Source organism: Sander lucioperca, chromosome 21 (genome assembly GCF_008315115.2).
Source record: "Sander lucioperca isolate FBNREF2018 chromosome 21, SLUC_FBN_1.2, whole genome shotgun sequence".
In the NCBI taxonomy this organism is placed as follows: domain Eukaryota; kingdom Metazoa; phylum Chordata; class Actinopteri; order Perciformes; family Percidae; genus Sander; species Sander lucioperca.
The window spans coordinates 6,596,599-6,618,460 of NC_050193.1; the positions used below are offsets into that span (position 1 = coordinate 6,596,599).

A 21,862-nucleotide genomic window follows, 5' to 3' on the forward strand; every position below is an offset into this window, starting at 1 on the left:
TGAAGAAGCAAAATCTTAATATGTCACAGAGAATACAGACTAAGCATACACAAGTTACTAGTGTTGTATGTGTAACATGTGCAAGAAATAGATACAAAAATCCCTGCTTACTGCTTTGCCAGGTTCTCCATTGTCTCCTTTCGGCCCCGGTCCACCATCTACTCCCTGGATGAAAAAATGTCATGTAGAAGAAATGAGCAATAAACAAGTTAATGGCAAATTAATGGTTAAGCAATAATAATAATAATAATAATACTCACATTGATGCCAGGTTCTCCAGGAGGTCCTGAATCTCCGGGGAACCCAATAGGGCCCTGTGGACACAAACAGTAAGGTAGAAACTATCATATGCATGGCAACAACAGACTGACTGACCTGACAACCAGAGCAAGGACAAATCACTGATCCAGAGAGACAAAAGACTCACAAGGTTGCCTTTGGGTCCGTCCTCCCCTGGTGTTCCTCTGGATCCTGGAGGCCCAGCTGTACCGGGAGGGCCAGAGTCACCCTTCTCCCCCACATCGCCTTTAGCACCCTGGGACACCAGCAAGTGAGATGACAAATCAATCAAAGAGCGAAGAAAGGATGTGTTTGAGGAAGACAAGAAGGAAAGATGGTGGTAAGCTGACTTACAGCAATGCCAGGCTCTCCAACTGACCCAGGGTCTCCACCTTCTCCGTCCTCACCCTGGTAGAGAAGGAACATAGTTAAAATAATCAACACACACACACACACACACACACACACACACACACACAAACACCACTGCCATTCTACTCAATGTGCACAGGTACACACTGTGTAGTTGCTAATGGGAAATGCTGACCTTCTCTCCAACAAGTCCAGGCTGACCAACTCCACCAGTCATTCCAGGTGGGCCCTGTGGCAGGAGGGGAGAGAGAACGGGTTGAACCAAAATATCATATAACAATGGCAAGTTTGAAATATGTAAGTATTCAATATTTCAAAATCAAGTTTTTGGGGCAGTATTTTGTTGTCTGTCAGCAGTTCTGCTCACAGAATGCTGAAACTGGAACAGAATTATCACAACACAAGGAAAATACTGAGTGTATGTAGAGTATGTTAGTGTATTGTGCTTTGTGTCTTTAGACGAACCCATTAAAAGCTTGTCTTCGGTAGAGTGCACAAACATGGGAGCTGAGTACTACCACTGAGCTCCTGCTGTCACATGCCATCCCACCACCATTTCGCTCTTTTCCATTATTCCTGTATCAATCCATTTATGGATCCCACCATCTCTGCACTGCTGTATTTTCATGCTTCCTGTGATGAAGCGCTAGTGCGGCTCACGCAGATTTCTGCAGCTTGCTGCTGAATAATTGACCGGTGAGGCAGCAGAGAGACGGCCATTACTAGAGGTAAATATAACTGCCTCTCAGGGATGATAGTCTAATACTTCTTAATGATTCATAGAGCAGTAAATATAACTCTCTCCCAGGGATCATATCCTAATACTGTTTAATAATTCAAGTATCAAAAGCAGTGGAGGGTCTGTGGCAGGAAGTGTTCAAATGAAAAGACTGTATACGAAGAGATGAGGGGCTGGAAAATATAAAGTCTATGTTGTGTGTTAGGATAAGCTATTTTTCAGTTTGAAATGTAGATACTCCTGCATATTGAATGAAAGTCTTCCTGATTCCAAAGTTGATACAGCATCATGTTTTCTGTATGAATCACAAAGGCATGCAGCTGCCATCACTTGAAAATATCAGAACTGCAATACTGGCATAGGGTGTGCATGTAATTACAACATTGTATTAACAAAAATGCAATCATTCAGATTCAACAAAATTAACAAAAATAATGATTTAGCCCCAATGATACATAAAAAAACAAAAACAAAGAATACATATTTGCAAACCTCAATGAATAATCTTAAAAATGCAAGAAAATCAGGCTAAAATCTTTTTGAAAGAAATGATGAAACCTGATCTACATTTATTCATTATGAGAGGACCAATTATAATATTTGGTAATGATGATTATGCTGATTGGCATCATCATATTAAATGAACCATGCTGCTGCATTTCTTGTTTCAAGTAATTTAACAATCATATGTTGATTTGAAATGTTTTTGCTCTGAATATTTACAATTTGTGTTATGAAGAGGGATATGAACAGCTTGTTGATATAAACTGCCTGAGTTGTGCCGCGCAGGGTAATTCTCCTTTTACTGACTTTAGAGTACCTGTAGGTGGAAAGAGTGCTCCCTTAATCCCTCACTCAATGGGGCTGTCTCTGTGATATCACTATAGTCATGCCTACATCTAAATCCAAATATGATTTGAAAAAAAGTCATGATGCACTCTACCTCTCCACCAATGGACCCCTGGGGGCCTCGTGGGCCATGCTGTCCTGGAGGCCCCTGTAGAAAGAGAAATGAAATGTCTCATTAGGATACCAGTGCAGACAATAAGGATATACCGCATCAATAAAACACACAGAGATATAAATACAAACTGAATGTGAGCTAGGGGTTGGCTGGTGCCTCCTAAATTAAATGAGTGTTAGAATTCAGGCCATGGTGGATTGCTTATGCAATGGCCCGAGTATCTATGATCATTATCGTAGTGACATGATGAAGACATCCAGACAGGTCATTACCCTCAATATGACACAAGCTCTGATTCCTCCTTCCCCTCCCTCTCTCTTATTAATAAGAAACCTCTAGCCTGTGATGTGCAAGACCATATTTTCTCATCCACAGTGACGGCATGTGATTTGACTCTTCTGTGCAGCTCAAGAGAGAGCGGCAAGCAATCAATCCTAACTGTGCTCGGCTTCAGTTTCAGTTGAGTAGATGTTGAGCTGTGCTCTGAATCACCCTGAAGTCTTGGAGGAAGCCTTGTGTTGTAAAAACAATCTGAGACAGAAAGACAGACAATCTGCCCAGAGAGAGACTCTGTGGGACTAGAGGAAACACACATCCTTCTGGCAGAGAGATGCTTGAGCATTAGAGGGGAGAATTCTGTGATCCGCAACGCTCACACATGAATGAAACTTTCCTACTGAGTCTTCAGCATCTCTCTTCCTCTCTCTCTCTCTCTCTCTCTCTCTCTCTCTCTCTCTCTCACTTTTGTGTTGTTCCATTTTGATGCACCCCTGCCTAATCTGGCTGTGGAGAAAAGGGGCTATAGAGAATCTTGTTTAGCGTGTGTTCATGGTTGACAGCGTTGTGAGATGACTGTCACAAAGGAGGATGCTAATTAGACAGCCAAGGCTGAGGCTAATCTGATTAGCAGCTGTCACACCGTCTTCCTGCTCACAATCAGCGCCCCGCCTCTTCCTTCCACTCCATTGCTCTACTGCATCAGCTCTGTCACCCTCTCTCACTCTTCTTTTTTTATCCTTTTCTTTCTTTTACATACAGGACCACCTCTTCATTCTGTGGGCTTGTCTTCCTTGCACTTAAAGGCATGGTCTACTGTCATTCACACTTAGCTTTGAAGATCTGTCACCCATTGAAAAGACGAGTTGAGATTGTTAAAGGTTTTAAGGTTTGAGCGGTTTCTTTTCGCCGTCATTGTGGATATAATTTTATTAGGTTATGGAAATATAGATATAAGGAACAGAATTAAAGGAACAGTTGACTAGAGAGTGTGTTTCTTAACTGAGGGCTCTTTTCTTAGCCAGCATCATACCACAGTATATGTTATGCCATAGTAATATGGTGGACTAGTTTGCAGCTACTTAGCAGAGCTAATGTGGGATGTCCATTGCTTTGACTAATCCTTCCAACCCCACACGGAGTGTAAGCATTGTTGGCTGGCATGGCTAACTAGGATACTTACCTGGAGCAGAACCATCATTACCAAATCAAATTGTCTGCTTTGAAACATGCCTATTCTTGGGAAACCACAGATTTAGCTGTTTTCCTCAGTTCCTCAGCAGTTGAGGCAGATTAGATTGTTAGGTGTCAAGAGTTGTCAAGGCTATTACAATGGAAACACAGCGGTTAGTAATTTGGGAGCAAAGTAGCTAAATCACTCTTTATTTTTGTGCAACAGTCTCACACTAGGCTGCTGTAGGAGCAAAACCATGACTGGCTATACTCAATACTAAAGATGTGTCAACACCTCTTTGTACAACTGGGGTCTAAATGATATTGAGACCAATCGAGGACCAGAATGAACTGAGCCCCTCGAGACCACTGATTGTAGTTGGAGGTAGAGGCTTGATTCACAGATTTGACACACAGCAGTAGGATCGGCACAAAAAAATAGGTGCTGTTTCATTTGTACAGTACTGAACCCTCCTAATCTTGCCAAATGTGCGCATAATGTAATTTTTTCGAAGCAAAGTGGATGATCTTTGTCTGCTTCTTGGATGTAGCTATCACAATAATGCATTCATCAAACTTGAGTATATCAGTATAGTAGTATGTTTCAAACACCCACAATGACAGGATAGTGATTCCTCCTGGCATTAAGAAGACATTTCAGTACCACCTGTATGAAAACACTGAGCTCACACTAAAGGCCCATGTCTTCACAAATACAAAAGCGTTTCCAAGCCATAAACAGAAATGTAAGTTTACAGTATTTGCAGAAGCTCTGCAATACACCCTAAATATTCAGAGTAAAAAAATGTATTTCTAATGTTTTTCTACCAATGAATGCACACGTTTGATTTTCAGAAATATCCATTCAACTGCTTTGATACTGGCGAGAATATCAAGAAAAGTAAAAGACACATTCAAAGGTTTTTGGAAAGTGAAGAAAAGTCAAGTCACTATCCAATATTAGTGAAGACAAGTCAAGGTCAAAACAATCATGAAACAAAGTGTAAGAAGTCAGTAAAGTGGTGTTGAGAACAGACTCGAGACTGAAACTGGCCCATAGCAGTACACTTGAGATGAGTGTGCTGAGATTGCTGAACAGTTACTCACCATTGAGCCCACATGCCCGCTTTCTCCTTTGTCTCCTGGTGGTCCTGGCATTCCCTACAAATGCAGATATGGGGAGCAACGCAGTCTCAGGCATGAAATGGAAACAAATGTAAACTAAAGTATAGTATGTGAAATCAGAGATGAGCCAATAGAGAGAAAGTCAGTTTTTGGAATTGATAGTAATTCTTACCTGCAGTCCAGAAGGACCAGATGCCCCCTTAAAGCCTCTATGTCCTTCATCTCCTTTCGCCCCATTCATGCCCTGCTGCCCACGAGGACCTGGCTCACCATCTGCACCCTGAAATATCCACCGACAGGTCAGCACTGTTAACACCGCACAACCTAAACCAACTTATTATACGGTGATGTTTTTATATGATGCATTCGGAATTTTCGTAACATACTAGCAATCCTGGTTGGCCCATAGGCCCTTGACTTCCAACAGGTCCTGGGGGTCCCTAGAAAAGCAGAAGGGCAGTTTAATACACATTCACTGTAGGAAATACATGATTAAAACCATCTGCCCATTCCAACAGATGACACACCGTCCAGGCAAACAGTTATTACAATGAACTGCTGCAAAACAATTATAAGGCAGTTTGTCCTCTACCTCCTGGTGATGCAAGGTAATGATGTGATGTTAGTACTATTTGCATAAAATTCATACTCACTGCTTCTCCTTTGTCTCCTTTGCTGCCCTTCTGGCCTAGTCCTCCTGTCTCTCCCTATGGAGACAAATGCACACATGTGAACACACATACACACACAAACAAAATATCAGCAAGCACTTTAGCAGTGCTAAAGTATAAATTGGCTGTCCCATCTAACTACCTTGTCTCCGTCCTCCCCTGGAGGTCCAAGAGATCCTGCAGCCCCTGGCAGCCCTGCGGGTCCCAGTTCCCCATCTTGCCCAGCCGGCCCCACAGGCCCCTTCTCTCCCTAGGGAGCAGATGGGAAAACAGCACACATCTAGCAAACGCTTCAATACTCATTATCTTCATATAGCAGCATGACACATTGATTAATGTATCGGACCAGGAAAGAAACTTGCACCCGAGATGCAGACTTGATCACATTCATATTTACAGTACTCCCTGCCTTTCTCTCTCTGTCTCCTTCACCTCTCTCCTGCTCTCCATCTCATAACGACACACTCCAAAGCGAGAGCACATGCTGTTTATTACCATGGGGTGGGAGGTGATGGTACAGTATATGATGGTGAACATTGTTGCCTAAGAAACAAAAGTAGCAATGTTCCAAATCTTACTGGCTCGCCTTTCTCTCCCATTGGCCCAGCGGGACCCACGCCGCCATGCTGTCCTGGCTGGCCGATAGCGCCAGCTGGCCCAGCAGGGCCCCTCTCTCCGGTGGCACCCTGGAAAAAAGAGGAGATAGAGATGTGAGGTGAGCACATGTCACATGACTCACTCTTTGATTTAATGTGTTGGTCACGATCAGTGATCACCATGGAAACAGCCTCCTGCCTTATGTGTCCTAGCATTCTATATAACATAGAAGCTTGGCAGAGAGCAGGGGATGGGATGGAAAGGAATTTAACAAAATCAGACTTACAATAGCGCCTGCAACACCAGGTAGACCCTCACCTCCCTTCAGACCTGCAGGACCCTGGAGAGACAAAGAAACAGCCTTCACAGTCGAGCCACAACCGCATCCATGACGAGATTTACTGCCAGTGAAGTGAGTTAACATTTGCAAAACTTGTAATTGGCCACTTTATTGATTACAATTCAATTGTGATCTAATTGCAAGCTGCACATTTCAAGATAATCTGTTGACAGAGAGAGATGGTGAGGATGTGGGATGTTTGGTAGTTTACGTTACCATTGCACCGTTGGTCCCTCTGCTCCCTCTGAAGCCTTGGAGCCCAGCAGGGCCACTTTTCCCCAAGGCTCCTGATGGACCCGGGTCTCCCTGGAAACCACACACACACACACACACACACACACACACACACACACACACACACACACACACACACACACACACACACATAATTACAGTAGATATAAGGCAAGGAGCCAGCAGACAGCAGGCCCTTATGCAGTCATAAATAACACCAACCAGCAAGTCACACCAAGAAGGAACATTTATCTTTTATGAGCCATAATACACTCAACACCGCGAGGTTTTCTCTGTTATTTATTAGCAAATTAGAGAATAGGATCAGACCCAGAAGATATTCAAGCAGTGCTGAGAGAGTCCTTGGGCTTTATCTAATATAACAGTAATAAGGTGGTGGTGTGTGTGATTATGATCGCGACATTATGATGAAAACTACTCACCTTGGTACCCTCCTTTCCGGCTGATCCTGGTAAACCCTGCTCACCCGGTGGTCCCGGTGAACCTGGATGGCCTCTGTCTCCAGTCGGTCCTGTCTCACCAGATTTACCCTGAAAACAAGCAAGTTACACAGCACACATTACATAACACTTGTTTAAAAACATGTTATCTGAAATAAACAGCTGCATAATAATTTAGAATACCATGGGCTGATCCTCTTACCTGTGGTCCAACAACACCTGAGGGCCCGGGGGGGCCGTTCTTGCCTTGAAAGCCCTAAAGAATAAAGCAGGTGAGTCTGGTGAACCTCAGAGTTGAATCTGAGTCAGTGGGATGCACACAGGGCAGGGTGTTTTACTAGATCTACAGTTGTAGAGGCATCTCAACTTGAAAACATAACTAAAGAAAACATCTTTGTTTGGTACAGATCCTCGCAAAAAGCATACTATTGTCATTTTCATTTTTTTCATTTTAATGTTTTTCAATGAAAATGAGAATAATGATACAAAAATGATCATTGCCTACAATATCATGAATCATATCGCAATTGCAATATCAGTCAAAATAATCGTAATTAGATATTTTTCTCATATCGTGCAGCCCTAATAAATATGCATCTTTATTGAGATTAAATGTGACTCACTGGTTCCCCTCTCTGGCCTGGATGACCTGGTAATCCATCTTTTCCAGGTGGACCCTGAAAGGGAAGCATTTATTTAGATCATTGTGATGAACTGAACATAATGTTAGCATAACACGTGGGATGAGGTGAAACTGTTAACCCACTCACATTAGGCCCTCTATGTCCTGCTTCACCGTTTCTTCCCTGTGGTCCTTGGGGGCCCTAGAAAATAATAACACAGATTGTCAAAACTCTGTCTTGTATTTTCTGATTGTATTTTCTGGTGCTTGTCCTACATTGATTTATGAGACTGTATCTGTGATGCCAAGATATGTTTTTCAGGCTTTACATCTATGGTCTTATTTAGGCACTGTATGTACAGTATTGTCCAATAATCAAAAGATACCTGTTCTCCAGGGGATCCTTGAGGACCGTCTTGTCCAGCAGAACCCTACCAGACAAAATGACAAACAAGACAACTAAAACACACAGTACCAAAACATGAGCCACTTAAACATTTTTAGTTTTCTGCTCGCCAGACAATCTTTAGCTTCCCCAAGATGGTCTTTGAGGTTGAGAGTGTAAACTGAAGCATCCCCTGCCAGACAGTCACTTCTCACTGCACCAGATGGCCTGTCATCTAGCAGTGAACAGCAACAACCAGTTCCAACCCGGCCGGCGCATTCATCCATACTTTATGAGACAGCCAGGTGTGTGTTTATGTGACTATTACTGTATGTGCATATGTCTTGTTTATGTATATCAACAAAGACACTGCAAAAAAAAAAAAAAAAAAAAAACTGCATATGACTGTGTGTCAGTTTAAGCTCACCTTTTCTCCAGGCTTTCCAGTGGGCCCCTTTGCTCCTCTTCCCCCCCGGGCTCCCTATTGGAAAACAAACAACAGGCTGATTAGTGCATGCATAACTCAGGTGGAAGATAAATGTCTGGTGATGTGAAAACACTGCAGTGATGTAACAGTGTGCCTCCCACAAGTTGTGGTTAACTGGTTTTATCTAATAGAGCAAATACAGCTGTATACACTGAAAAAAAGCCTGGTGTAATATGCATAGCACCTATAGCTGTACTCACATTAGGACCTCTTTGGCCCCCAGACCCCGGCTGACCAGCTGGACCCTGCATTGTAGAGGTTAACAATTATTTATCAGCGCCCACACAGAAAAGTTTACATATTCTGAAGTAGTCCGAATGTGATCATATGTCAACACAGTCCTCACCCTTCGTCCTTTCTCTCCCAAGGCCCCGGCCACACCGGGGAAGCCAAGTGATCCCTGGAGACACACGTAGAGGTTAATCAGCCTCGGCCTTCCATTCATTACACATCACCCCCGATGGCTCATTAACGTATAATTAACCACTGTAACAAATTAAAGCAAATCTAATCCATGAGCCCAACACAGCCTAAAATACACCATTCATCAACATGTAATGAATTGATGTCACTAATTAACTATTAATAAAATAGCCTTTTTTTAATAAGCCATTTATCATCCTTTATTTTTAATCAGACAGGAAACAGTCCAGCCACGGACACACATCTTGCTGGTTAAAGCTGTGATAAAGGAACCAGAGGACACATTAACTGATCATAATAGCTGATCAATGTTAAATCACCTTAGGACCTTGCCTTCCTGGGTATCCTGGCAATCCGGGCACACCAAGTTTACCCTGCAGAGAGACAGGCAGAATAAGAGGGGAGGAGGAAATAAATAAGAGAAATATTAAGAAGAGAAGTGTATGGAAACCATTTAATTAAAGCTATAGTGTGTAGTTTCTGTCTCCCCCATGAGGAATTCTAAGTAATGACAACAAAAATGTTGGCGCGTCCACATGATACAAGCCTTCCGTGATCGCGCACCGCCCCCACCCTTCCTCCACGCAGTTGCAAGTAACCGAGGAGTACACAGAGGATTAAAAAAAAAACATGATGGACTCTTCAGAAGAGGTAATTATCTGCACTCGAGTTTCTGCGCACAATAGTTGCCGGACGACACAATCTTCTGAACATAGCCATACTGAGAAATACAGAGAGAGTTGTGTGGAGCTGATAGTCTTAATTAGCTTTGTAGCAACTCAATTGGCAATGGCTTGAATGTGATGTTTATTAACATAAAAAAGTTACGCACTAAAGCTTTAAGACGTTATAACATACTGTTGACTATGCCTGCACAAATACAGCAGAGTATATTTAAACATTGCATATAGTGATGACTGAAAGATTACTTTATTATTATGTAAGTGAGAGCTCTGCCTTAAGAACGGGTTGTAATCGGATGTAATAAACGTGAGGGCATTAAAACCAATATGTTTAGTATTTCAGTGATTTTTAGACACTCATTTTACAGTTACAGTTACTCATTTACAGACAAGTTTTGTCACAGCTGAAAAATGAGCTAAAGAAATGTAACTCTACTACCTAAAATTCTAATGGCGGTAGCAGCGCAATGCAGTTTTAGATAAAATAATTTCATATCATGTCTTGTAATGTAAATGAAATCTTAAAAAAAAAAAAATAGTACCTTCTCGCCAGCTATCCCGATAGCTCCTCCATCTCCCAGGGGCCCTGCTTGGCCCTTTGGCCCCTCTGGTCCATCCTCTCCACGAGCACCAGTAGGGCCGTTATCACCCTAAAGTCAAGAATTTGAGTAGAACATAACAGATAGAAAATAACAGAACATGATACTGAGGCTTGTGATTTCTGGGCTCTCTCACCTTGTCTCCCTTGATGCCCATGTCACCTTTGAACCCTGGGAAGCCATCTTCTCCCTGTGATGCATTGAGGAGAGGGGATGTCCAATGAAAGCTTTGATGATAAATGGCATCATTACATTGTAATTTGTCAAGTGTCCTCCCAGTCCAGTGTGACAACAAAAACAGAATAAAGACTTTCTCTCTGTTTCACTCACCTTCTCTCCTTTGCTCCCTTTTAGACCCCTAACTCCATCTGCTCCCTGTGAAAAATGGGGAAAACTTAATTTAACAATAATCTAACATCACTCACAAGTCTACTCTCAAAAAAAGACTTCACAAAGAAAAATCACTTGTTGCATGCAGTTCCAGAAATACCCCATTTTAAAACACTGAAATGATTCATTAGTTTGTATTGATTTTCTCTTGACCTAACATTCTTCTGTTATTGACTAGTTATTGGCCTTACATTCAGTTTATACTGATGATTGCCAACAAGGTCAGGCTTCCCCTATAGAATGTTGAGCCAAACTACCAGATAAAATACCGGATGTGTGAATGTGACAAAACAAACACCAAGCAGAATGCCATTTCATGACAACTTCACTTTTATTCCTCAAATTCAAAAGCACACTCAGTCAAAATGGACTGCTCCACACCTACGCACACAGCTCTGTTCTATCTGACTCTGACATCTTTCCTATCCGTCAAATGTTCCTCACTCTGTTGGTAACAGTCCCCTTGAGAACTGAAGAGCTTTCCCTCCACCTGTCACTTGTCAGTCATAGACTCAAACAGCTTGTCCGTCATAGGCAGACATGCTCGCGGATTGAAATGTGCCAGGGAATAAAGATCGCGGAGGACATTACACCTGAGATCATGATGCATTTATGTCTCACCTTGACTCCACGGGTCCCTGGGTACCCAACAGGCCCCTGAGGGCCTGGTAAACCCTACATAAAAAACAAACAAACATTATTCTTTAGTCTTGGCAAGCAGCAGCCAGCAAAAATGCATTTCTCTGACCAGATATGAATAAGCATTGCACTCAGTCACCGTATCATATCCTTAATTAATAAAACAGAAAAAGATGATGCTGATGATTGCATGCTGCTGACTCTAATGAGCTAATGCTCTTGCACAATAAAGATGATGACATTGGAACACAATGATTATAATAATAAGAGTGAGGATTACTGTAACCTAATGTAAGTGCGTGCACAGTTACAACAGATTGCAAGAAACACCATGTTTAATATCTTGCTATGACACTACAGCAGACAAGCAGTTACTCACTTGGATGCCTTTCTCTCCTGCGGGGCCCTCTCTCCCTGGGTGACCCTTAAACAAGAAAACAGGAATCAGATTGACTTAGCATTGCCATAAATACATTATTATTGTATCACTCCTTGATGGAAATTTCTGATTGTCACCAATCAATGAAAAAGAGGAAACGCCAGCGGCACCGAGAGTGAAGCACCATAAAAATATCATTGTGTGTCACAAAGCTTTGCAGAACAATACAAAGAGCATTAAGTGAAACTCACTCAAATGTGTCTGACTGCAATCTAAAATGAATTCTTGGAAATGAGAAAGTGCCGCACTGTTATAAGATTTTTCATTCTTTTCTAAATGTCATACTGTTTGAATCGTATAGTATCGTGTAGGTTGGCAAATTTTATCTTCTTGGTTACTTTAGATTAACTAACTTCTGGGTTGAATATGTATGCATATAAAAGCTATTTTGTTGTATTTATTGTTGGTATAACAGTATGCAAGCTTTTATTTGGAATTTGACATACTTGAGGTACAGCATCCTATACTGTAGAGGCTGGTCATCTGGGTCTAGTCCTCTTTCAGTCATTATGTGGTGAATATAGCTTTTTGTTTGTATATAGCTATGTTTGTTTTTTATCTATTCTATACAAAAAGAAATCAAAAAACGGATGAATGACATGTGCCACAGTGTGTTGCACACTCTTCTAGTACAGTAAATCAGTTGATGTGGAGCTGTCATTTATTTGTCTTGTCACTTGAGCACCGTGTTGACTGATGAAGGAGTAGGCTCTTTATTTATATGTAAATAGATTTGGGATGTGCAAAGGTATTCATGGATGCATGCATGTTTATGCGTTTATGCCAATATTTGTGTGTTTGTTTGTACTTACGGTAGGGCCATCAATGCCCGGTAGTCCCTGCATGCCTTGTTTCCCCTGGGGACCCTGCATAGGACAGAGAGAGGTATGAATACTGAGATGAGCTACACATATGATATAGCACCTTCACTTATCCCTAAGAGACCACATTTCCCACTTTGCTGCTCCTCTACCAAACATGTTGCGTTTATGACTAAGTCCACTTTTTATTTCTTTTATCAGTCTAGCCTCATGAAGTGCACTGGCCAAGACCGTCCCTAGTGTCTGTTTTTCCTGTGTGTGTTCCTTGTGTATTGATTTCCTGTCTAGCCCTGTCTTGTCTGAATGGGAGCCAGAAATGGTTGTGTCGTACTCTCCAGCTCCACCAGCCTCTCCTGGGTATGTCATGACAGGGGTCACAAGGTCACAGCTTTAAATCTGAAATTAAGTGGAAGACATGCTACCTACCTTCTCTCCTGGCAATCCAACGGGACCCTGAGGACCAGGCAAGCCCTGGACCAGAACAAAGCATCAATCAGGTAAAGTGTCACAAAACAAGAAGAAGGCTGGGAGTTGAGTTTTTGCTTGAGTCTGTGTGCATATGATGTGTATGTAAGAGTCATGCACATAAAGTGGGGATGAACTTGTGTGAGCTGAGGGATTGGATGTATTGTTGATATGCTGGAGAGCTAAAATATGATTACATCTTCTTTATATGACTGTAATGTCTCTGGTGACATTTTAAAATTATATGTTGTTGTTGTGGGATGAAAACCTTGTATCTCCATAAACATTCTTTTAATGAGGTAATAAAAACAGACTTGGATTCTGAATACATTTTGATTGTGAAAGACTTTTAGATCATTTCCTAAACCTGTAGAAGAGCAAGTAAACATTCAGTTGATGTAAAAATAAAACAGAAACAGTTAGCCACAAAAACAAAGAGATAAAGTGTGTGTAAGAGATTAAAATGTGTTATGTAACTGCTTGTAAGTGATGGTGCATATTTGAAGCATGTCTATATGTCTTGAATACATTTATTTTCTATTTTTCTATTTTTTACAGTTGTTTTTTGGTTCAGTACCTGTACTCCTGGATTTCCCTGTTGACCTGGGGGCCCTATCTCTCCAGCTGGACCCTGACAACAACAAACACTAATAGTCACACACTCTGCCTCCACATCACAAGATTGGTTAACAGGTGCATTAGACGGCCACACTAAGCCACTCTGGCTGATGTTTCTGTAGCTGAGATCACTTTAAAAAACTGTTACTCACATGCTCATTTTCATACAACTATTTTTACATATATTACAGTCGGTAAAGAAGGTAGCAGGACTGACCAGGTTGCCCTTAGGCCCTTGTACTCCATCAGTTCCACGAATACCCTGACAAAATACAAGATGTCAGAAAACAATGGATAAAATGTCAAAGTCTGATCGGAAAAAGAGACACAGTTCAACAGCTTCCTAGTTTATCTTCAGTGGCACTAGAGGGCCTTTTATAGAGTTGAAAAGACTGAATAGCTCTGATCTTGCAATCAAGGCAATGTTGACTTACCGGCTGGCCAGGTGGGCCAGGTGCCCCCCTCGGCCCAACGAGACCCCGAGAACCCTGGAGACAAAAAACAGCAAATAGTCAGCCGCTAACCTGCATTCATGATGAGATGGAGTGAGTGTGGAATACTAAATCATAAATCAGGACTAAGGAAAGAGAGAGAGGGAAAAACAGGGAGATACAAATAATACATTTGTGTGTGTGTGTGTGTGTGTGTGTCTCTGTGTGTGTCTGTGTGTGTTTTGGTTTTGTGTGTGCTAACCACAGTGACTGCACTAGCCTCTGTTTGCATGAGTGTGTATGCTCTGTTTTTGTCAGCCTCCCTCTTTGTAGGCTGGCCAAGCCACCTGTTCCAAAGCCACATCTGTGATCTCCTGGGAAGTGATTGATATGGAAATATAATCATTCAGGCCAGGATTTTATCTCTTCCCTCTCCGACTCTCTCTCTCTTTCCTCTTTCCTCTCTCCATCTCTCTTATCTATTTCACCAACCAAATTTGTGCATCATGTTTGTCTCTCGCTGTCTCATTTTTTGCTTCCTTTTTCTCTCTTCTAAAACAGCCAAAGCCTCTCCTTTCCTGTATCTTTGTAGTTTAACATAACTTTCCTCTTATGGCACTTTATTCTTTCCTGCACATAGTGATCCATTTGGAGGGACAGAACCCCGCTGAGCCCCAACCTCACCTACTGTGAGAAAGATAGAGTGTGAGTCATAACCAATCAACCAGTGTTTACTGCAGAGGTACACAGAAAAAATGGCAGCTTCTTTCAACGGTGCTCTTAAGAAAAGTGGTCTCTCTATGATCAAAAGTAACTTTGCAGTTATAATCGATATGACGTGAGATTTTAAAGGAGATTTTAAACATAGGGCATACATGTTATATTATACCAGTGTATACTCTTGTGTTCAATGTTCATACTGCACACCTTTGTCCAGTGACCTTTTCTCTCTTAATGCACAACACTGGCAGTATTGCATTAATATGGTTTGACCGTCCTAGTTTTTTATAGTTGTTGTGCAATGTTTCTTTTGTTTTGTATAAGCACTAGATGTTGTTCTGTTCAAGTTCTTCTGTGAAGATTTTGGCTTAAACATCTGCTTGAGCTTAATTCTAGTGATCTCCTACAATCCCCTCTTGGTTTCTCGTGGAAATCATTTGTTTCTGTGATTCTGCACTAAGACATTTTTTGTGTTAGCTTAATTCTGAGAACCCAAAGCACAGACTTGATAAATACATCTTCTACATGAAATATTTTAATGTAGAGAAACAATCAACATGAAATTAGGTCCATTTAGAGGGATCATTATATTGTTCCAGATGTGGTTACTCACGGGTTCGCCTGGTTGCCCTCCTGGCCCCACAGGTCCATCAGATCCCTAAAATAACAAAGACGGAAACAGATTCAACACATAAATCTCATGCACCTCTCTAAGACAACCTCAGGCATGGATACATTTATATCCCCAAAGACATAATCTGTGAAAATAGCTCATTAAATAAATTCCCTGCCTGACAGATAAGGCTCAACTATCTTCGAGCAAAGACTAATAGGCCGCTCGCTCAAATTCCCCCACCCACCTGCATGGATTGATACTATCTTGACAGAGCTTCTATCGTTCATATTTTCAGTTCTATGTCAGGGGATGCACTGCATAGCTTTCAGGTCTTTTGCAAACCTTGATACTGAATGAACTCAGGCCAGCGTATCAGAATTAAAAAATTCAAGAGTTTATGACTTCATTTCAGTAAAGCCTGCTTTGATCTGTGGTGGTTTACCATCTAAATGATTTGTAGAATTGATTCACTGATCTGAAAAGGTTTCTCTTTTAACCGTGTGTGATGGAAAAATAAAGAAAAACAAAGCACTGCTGCAGGATGTATTTTCTAGGCTTTGTTTGTTGCAAGTAAATTTTGCTAAGTACTTGCACTCACCTTTTCTCCTGGCTCTCCGACAGGCCCATGAGGACCCGGCTTTCCTCTGTCCCCCTACAAGATAAAAGCATTAGCCGTAAGCCTCAAGATATTTAGGACTGTTCTGTTTATAGCAGAGCAATATCCAGCAGATGCGTTTTAGAAAACACAATCATCATGATTAAAATGTGCAAATAAACACCTGCCATGTGATGTATAAGGTATTCATGCATGCCATGTTAGCGTGTTAGTACCTGAATGACTATATAAATACAGTGTCAATGCTAAGTTACCAAATCTAACTCACTCTGTGTCCCTTGTTTCCTGGGAGACCTGGCAGGCCATCAAAACCCCTGTCACCCTGAAAAGTAATAGAGAAGCAAGTGCATTAAACCCTGAAACACACACACATACGGTAATGTGTAAACATTAGCAGAATTGTACTGAAAGTCTCCCCTGGCAGATCCTCCCATCTGCTCAGAGTTTATGTTGGGGAGAGGGAGCTTTCAGATTAGCTGTAGGTCTGCTAAAATGCTGCTTTGACTGATAAAGACTCTGCTGTTCTGTCAGACCCGGCATCAAGGGAGCCTGATTTATTTGCTAAGCTCATCCTGCAGCTGTTAGGTATTGAGTTGCCTTGTTGTCAATACATATAATAAGCTGTGGGCTGCTGAATACCTAAAGGCTTACACTTGCAAGTGGAGATAGTTTGTTATCGTATAAGACCTAGCTGCCTAAACATGTGTGGCATTGTTGTGTTCATGGAAACAGAAAACGGAATTCATGGAAACTCAACACCAAACATCAGAAATAAGGTGCAACAACTGGCAATGTAACATTTACACAACTAATATCCAAATAAGCAGTAAGGCCGTAAATACATACAAATCTGTGGGTTATTGAATGCAGCTCAATTAGTTGAGATTATCACTACTGCATTGCAGTGCAGTGAGATCTCAAAGAGCTTACCTTAGAGCCTGTTTCACCTGGAGCTCCGCGACCTCCGTCCGCTCCTGCGGGCCCCTACGAGATACACAATCAGTTAAAATAGGTTTTGCGTTATAGTACATCAGGCACAGTATGCTGCAATACTCAAGATATCTCACCCTCTTTCCTGGCTTTCCATTGATTCCTGGAGAGCCTATCAACCCACGTGGTCCCTTTATGAGAAAGGAAGAGAGCAGACAAATGGAAAAATGTGTAAAAAAGCAGGCAAGAGGACAAAAGGTAATGAATAGTGTGACAAAAAAGGATGACATGATGGAAGCTAGTAGTGAAGTAAAAATTATGTCTGGTCTTACAGGAGGGCCACTGTCTCCCCTGTCTCCTTTAAGCCCAGAGGGACCTTGAACTCCCTGCAAAATAAAAACAATTATTCATTTGAGCATGACATGATGCACAGGAGCATTCAAATCGTCAACTCAAATTTAGAACCAAACACACTAAATGTAAAATCTGTTCATTTTTGCAAACCAGCAGTGATTTCACAAGCATTTAAAACATACTGAGCATGCATAATGATGAGTTTAGGATGAGAGGGGGAGAGTAAAGCTTGTGCCTGGTCAGGCAGAATGTGAAATTGAGGTTAAAGGGTGCAGGAGCCCTTGAGGTATGATGCAATTTTGGTCAAGGTTAGTGGAGTGCCTTACCACTGGGCCTGGTCGCCCTGTAAGACCCATTGGACCTGGAGGTCCCGCTAGTGACAGCTGGAAGAAAAACACAACTGGGTGGTTTATGTACGCTGCACAAGGTACCTTTTGACTTTAAATAGGCAATAAACTGGTCTTCATACAGCATAAAATGACGTCAAATGATGTCAACAGTTGCTGATGTTATAATATGGCAGGATGACGCAAAAGTATTGGTTCCTGTGAAGTGTACCTTGGTCTGTTGGAGGATAGCCTGTGCCTGCGCCTCCTGGGGAGACACCACAGGTCCTTTCTGGGAATCACCTCCATACTGGAACTGGAGGCAGTGAAAAAGAGGATTCAGTTCACTCTGCAGGATCCCCCAAATGTAAATGAAGTACAATCACACAGCCCCCCCTTGTGGCCGTATGCCACTACATCACATTGGGAAAATGTGTGTGTTTGTGTGTGTGTGAGTGCACATGCATGCATGAGTGTGCTGTAATTTCTTACTGGTAGCATCAACAGGGTTCCTGGAGAACCTGGAATCCCATCAACCCCAGCAAGACCAGGACGTCCTGGGGGTCCCTGAAAAGAGAAGTCGGGTAAATGATACAGCTATGCACGACTACTGGCTACTGTGTGTGTGTGTGTGTGTGTGTGTGTGTGTGTGTGTGTGTGTGTGTGTGTGTGTGTGTGTGTGTGTGAGAGAGAGAGAGAGAGAGAGAGAGAGAGAGAGAGAGAGAGAGAAACACAGCACTGCGATCCAATCACTGTAAAAACAACCTTTGCTTTATTTCCACAGGAATATATATATATATATATATATGTACACAAGTGGTTAGATTTTTACAACATAGGTTGCAATTAACGTATGGTGTTACATTAACACTAGACACTATACACTAAACCTATAAATGAATTATAAGAAATTAAGCTATGATAGTAAAAGCAAAATGATAGAAACCACCTATAACTGGGGATTGACAGAGCATCTGTCAGTGTGTGTGTGTGTGTGTGTGTGTGTGTGTGTGTGTGTGTGTGTGTGTGTGTGTGTGTGTGTGTGTGTGTAAGAAAGAAAGAAAGAAAGAAAGAAAATCAGGTCAAACATGTGTGAGTCAACATCTGTCCCTGAAGTCCAGCAAGTTCAGTTCAGGACTGGACATGTTTCAATGTGAGGTCACATTTGAACCCACAGCTCTCACTCACCAATTCACCAGGATCTCCCCTGGGTCCTGGATGGCCTGTTGGGCCAGCTGGGCCAGCGAGCCCCTGCAAAGGAAACATTCACAGCACTCAAACAAACATTAAAGAAGAAGTTTTCAACAAAATGATAATTTTCTTCTAAATAATATTATAACCCTCTGAATGCTTTACAATAACCCCTTTTTATTTATTTATGTAGTTTTGAATTTTAGATATATTTACTTTTTTTGTGTTGATGCACTTTTAATATTTCATTTCATTTATTTGTTTATTTCACAGGGACCGTGCTCATTAATCAACAGTAAAGTAACTCTAAATGAGCCAGAGTTAGCTCAACAGGCACATTTTCATCTGTTGTCCCAACCAGTTTTCAAATGGTAACCTAAACAAATAAAATAAAATGACTAAATATGAATAAAATATCTTTTTAAAAAGTGCCATCTTGCATTGCATCATAGTGCAGGGGTGTATTTCAGGGTGGTCACCCCTAAAAAAAAACCTGCTTACTTTTCTGAAAACATCACATTGCATCCTGATTTCTAAATCCACAATTCTCAACATTTTGTTCCTCATCTGGACAGTTCCTGCTTATGTTACATTATGCCACATCCTGTATAATTACAGAAAGAAGGCATCATCATTTTCCATTTTTTTCTGTGTTCAGGCAGTGAATAGGCTTACCTGTTGCCCTGGTAGACCTGGGGGTCCTTCCGCTATCATACCCTAGAAACCAGCACAGATAGAATAAAATGTACATTAGGAGAGTATCAACTCATTCCCATGCTCATAACTAAAGCTACTGGGCTGTTCAATAAATGTCTCTAGCAGCTCACCGGCTCAATAATAGCTGGCTCTCCCTTCTGGCCTTTCTCTGCTCTGAGGCTAGCCTGAGGAGGAGAAACAGATGAATAAATGTGGATCGTTAGAAATCACTTGACACAGGCAATTGAAGACGTGACCACTCACTTGATGTACGAGTTCATTCTGAGATTTACCTCTCCATCCCACGTCCCTGCTCTTTCCCGCTCTGCAAATTCAAAGTCGTCCTTGTATATTTCATAATCTTCATACTCTGACTCTGTGTCATTCTTGTAATCTTCATATTCGAGAATCTGTTGGAATGAAAAAACTCCATTCAGGTGTAGTGAATACCAAAATAGCCCCTCGGTGATTTTGTGCTGAGACGTTTCTTGCTTTTACACTTAACCTACCTCATATTCAGTAACATTTGGGCCCACTGTTACCGTGGAAACTGAGAGATCATCATAGAGGTCTTCGTAAAGGTCATCTACATGCTCATCCATCACTGGCTTCTTCACTGGCTTGTCCTCCTGCAGGCCAACACACGGGCTTAAATGAGTCATAGCAAAGATGAACCAGGGGACACTGAGCTCTTCTCATTAGAGCCCAGTGCTTCAGAGTAATGTCATATTTTGTAATGCACGGTGTGAATGTTAGCAAAACAGGTAGATTTTATGGGAATGTTTTGATTATCTGGGTGACGGGTTTGCAGGTAATTGCAATGCTGGAGTGTAATTAGCTGATGGACTAGTCAGATTCATGTGGCAGCATGGCAGTGATTGCAACAGCTACAGAAACAGCATGAGCGTGAGAAATTAGTTTATTTGGCAAATTAGCAAATTATAAACATGAAGGAAACATACACAAACATTCTTTGTTTGTTGAAGTGGGAAGTTAGAAATTGATTGGATAAAAAAAATGATATACAGTTGTATGTTAATGTAGATAGTATCTGAGCATATATTCACATTGAATGAACTGTAAACCCAATACTCATTCTGTAGGTCACATACAGGAAGATAAATACTGTATGTACCATGCATACTGTGCTTTTCGAATATGCGGTATGCATGTACTACAGCGTGTTCTACAAAAAACACAGGCAGAAGGCACATAGTACGACCATTAAAAAAATTCTCATTTAAGATGCATTCTGCATTTTTCTGGTAGGGATGCAGTAGAGGTGATGATTAGAATGGTGCTGGTTAGTGGTGGTGGTAAGCAACTGGAGAGGGAAGAGGTGCTCTCTATGGTTAGGAGGTATTAGGGGAGTGATCGGTTAGAACTGCAAATGGCAGCAGGGGGTTGGGGTGGAGGGTATCTACAAGTAAACTTGTCTACCTCCTCAGAAACCTTTGATTCAGGCAATGCACTTGGCACCACAGGGGGGGACTCTGTTGTAGAGTCAGGCTCATGTGTGGGCATCTCCATGAGGGTCTTGTCGAAGTCTTCAGTTAGGATGACAGTTTCTAGGGCGCTCTTAAAATCTGGCAACTCGGTGGGCTGAAAAGGTTCTTGAGACAGATACTCAGGCAGTGTTGTGGACACTCTAAGGAAGCCATCCTCAAGACCCTCCTCTTCATGTTTCTTCTTTCTGGATCCCTTCTTGCCCTTGCCTTTGCCTTTGCCTTTACCTTTGCCGTTAGAGCCCTTGTCCCTCTTCTTTTTGTTCTTTTTCCCTTTCCTTTCCTTTTTGGAGTGCTCCTTTGGTTCATCAGGCTGGTCACTTTGCATCAGAGCATCAGACCCAAGTTGGGAGTTCTTTTATGAAAAAGGGAATGCGGGATGAGGGCACAAATGGAGGATGGAGAAAAAGCAAACACTGTTGTGAATGAAAATACAACATGGAAAATAGCCCGAAAAAGTAAAGTGATGCCTACATGTCTTGTGACACCCTTATAGGGTCAGACACCTACTACCAACCAAAAGCAAACATGAAATGAGAGACACATTTGCTCGTGGGGTCACCCTGTCTGTGATCTGCTAATTCTTAGTGTACTCTGGCAAGTGAACAAATATGGGTTGTGTCATCCTCCAGAGTGATGCCCATTTCATGTCAGTGATATGAATGGCCTCTGTCT

The 21,862-nt window shown here is 41.8% G+C and overlaps 1 protein-coding gene across 4 annotated transcripts in view; it reads right to left on the reverse strand.

The window, feature by feature from the left end:
• Positions 1 to 21,862, reverse strand: part of col5a3a (collagen, type V, alpha 3a) — a 50,956-nt gene that overhangs the window by 9,904 nt on the left and 19,190 nt on the right. Inside the window, exons 6-53 of one of the 4 annotated variants that reach the window (XM_031312778.2) lie at positions 21,123 to 21,542; positions 20,192 to 20,311; positions 19,976 to 20,092; positions 19,814 to 19,867; positions 19,662 to 19,703; positions 18,984 to 19,046; positions 18,288 to 18,362; positions 18,028 to 18,111; positions 17,796 to 17,852; positions 17,448 to 17,501; positions 17,253 to 17,306; positions 17,116 to 17,169; positions 16,454 to 16,507; positions 16,168 to 16,221; positions 15,567 to 15,611; positions 14,237 to 14,290; positions 14,020 to 14,064; positions 13,762 to 13,815; positions 13,146 to 13,190; positions 12,711 to 12,764; positions 11,839 to 11,883; positions 11,442 to 11,495; positions 10,761 to 10,805; positions 10,567 to 10,620; positions 10,374 to 10,481; positions 9,469 to 9,522; positions 9,072 to 9,125; positions 8,926 to 8,970; positions 8,666 to 8,719; positions 8,240 to 8,284; positions 8,002 to 8,055; positions 7,855 to 7,908; positions 7,434 to 7,487; positions 7,214 to 7,321; positions 6,753 to 6,842; positions 6,483 to 6,536; positions 6,178 to 6,285; positions 5,742 to 5,849; positions 5,582 to 5,635; positions 5,315 to 5,368; positions 5,101 to 5,208; positions 4,911 to 4,964; positions 2,334 to 2,387; positions 827 to 880; positions 634 to 687; positions 428 to 535; positions 261 to 314; positions 112 to 165 (exon numbers count right to left, since the gene is read on the reverse strand). In XM_031312778.2, coding sequence (XP_031168638.1) covers positions 112 to 165; positions 261 to 314; positions 428 to 535; positions 634 to 687; positions 827 to 880; positions 2,334 to 2,387; positions 4,911 to 4,964; positions 5,101 to 5,208; positions 5,315 to 5,368; positions 5,582 to 5,635; positions 5,742 to 5,849; positions 6,178 to 6,285; positions 6,483 to 6,536; positions 6,753 to 6,842; positions 7,214 to 7,321; positions 7,434 to 7,487; positions 7,855 to 7,908; positions 8,002 to 8,055; positions 8,240 to 8,284; positions 8,666 to 8,719; positions 8,926 to 8,970; positions 9,072 to 9,125; positions 9,469 to 9,522; positions 10,374 to 10,481; positions 10,567 to 10,620; positions 10,761 to 10,805; positions 11,442 to 11,495; positions 11,839 to 11,883; positions 12,711 to 12,764; positions 13,146 to 13,190; positions 13,762 to 13,815; positions 14,020 to 14,064; positions 14,237 to 14,290; positions 15,567 to 15,611; positions 16,168 to 16,221; positions 16,454 to 16,507; positions 17,116 to 17,169; positions 17,253 to 17,306; positions 17,448 to 17,501; positions 17,796 to 17,852; positions 18,028 to 18,111; positions 18,288 to 18,362; positions 18,984 to 19,046; positions 19,662 to 19,703; positions 19,814 to 19,867; positions 19,976 to 20,092; positions 20,192 to 20,311; positions 21,123 to 21,542 — 3,435 coding nt within the window. Of the gene's footprint in view, positions 1 to 111; positions 166 to 260; positions 315 to 427; positions 536 to 633; positions 688 to 826; positions 881 to 2,333; positions 2,388 to 4,910; positions 4,965 to 5,100; positions 5,209 to 5,314; positions 5,369 to 5,581; positions 5,636 to 5,741; positions 5,850 to 6,177; positions 6,286 to 6,482; positions 6,537 to 6,752; positions 6,843 to 7,213; positions 7,322 to 7,433; positions 7,488 to 7,854; positions 7,909 to 8,001; positions 8,056 to 8,239; positions 8,285 to 8,665; positions 8,720 to 8,925; positions 8,971 to 9,071; positions 9,126 to 9,468; positions 9,523 to 10,373; positions 10,482 to 10,566; positions 10,621 to 10,760; positions 10,806 to 11,441; positions 11,496 to 11,838; positions 11,884 to 12,710; positions 12,765 to 13,145; positions 13,191 to 13,761; positions 13,816 to 14,019; positions 14,065 to 14,236; positions 14,291 to 15,566; positions 15,612 to 16,167; positions 16,222 to 16,453; positions 16,508 to 17,115; positions 17,170 to 17,252; positions 17,307 to 17,447; positions 17,502 to 17,795; positions 17,853 to 18,027; positions 18,112 to 18,287; positions 18,363 to 18,983; positions 19,047 to 19,661; positions 19,704 to 19,813; positions 19,868 to 19,975; positions 20,096 to 20,191; positions 20,312 to 21,122; positions 21,543 to 21,862 lie in introns of all 4 variants that reach the window. The other 3 variants (XM_035996893.1, XM_031312779.2, XM_035996894.1) reach the window with 3 other exon arrangements.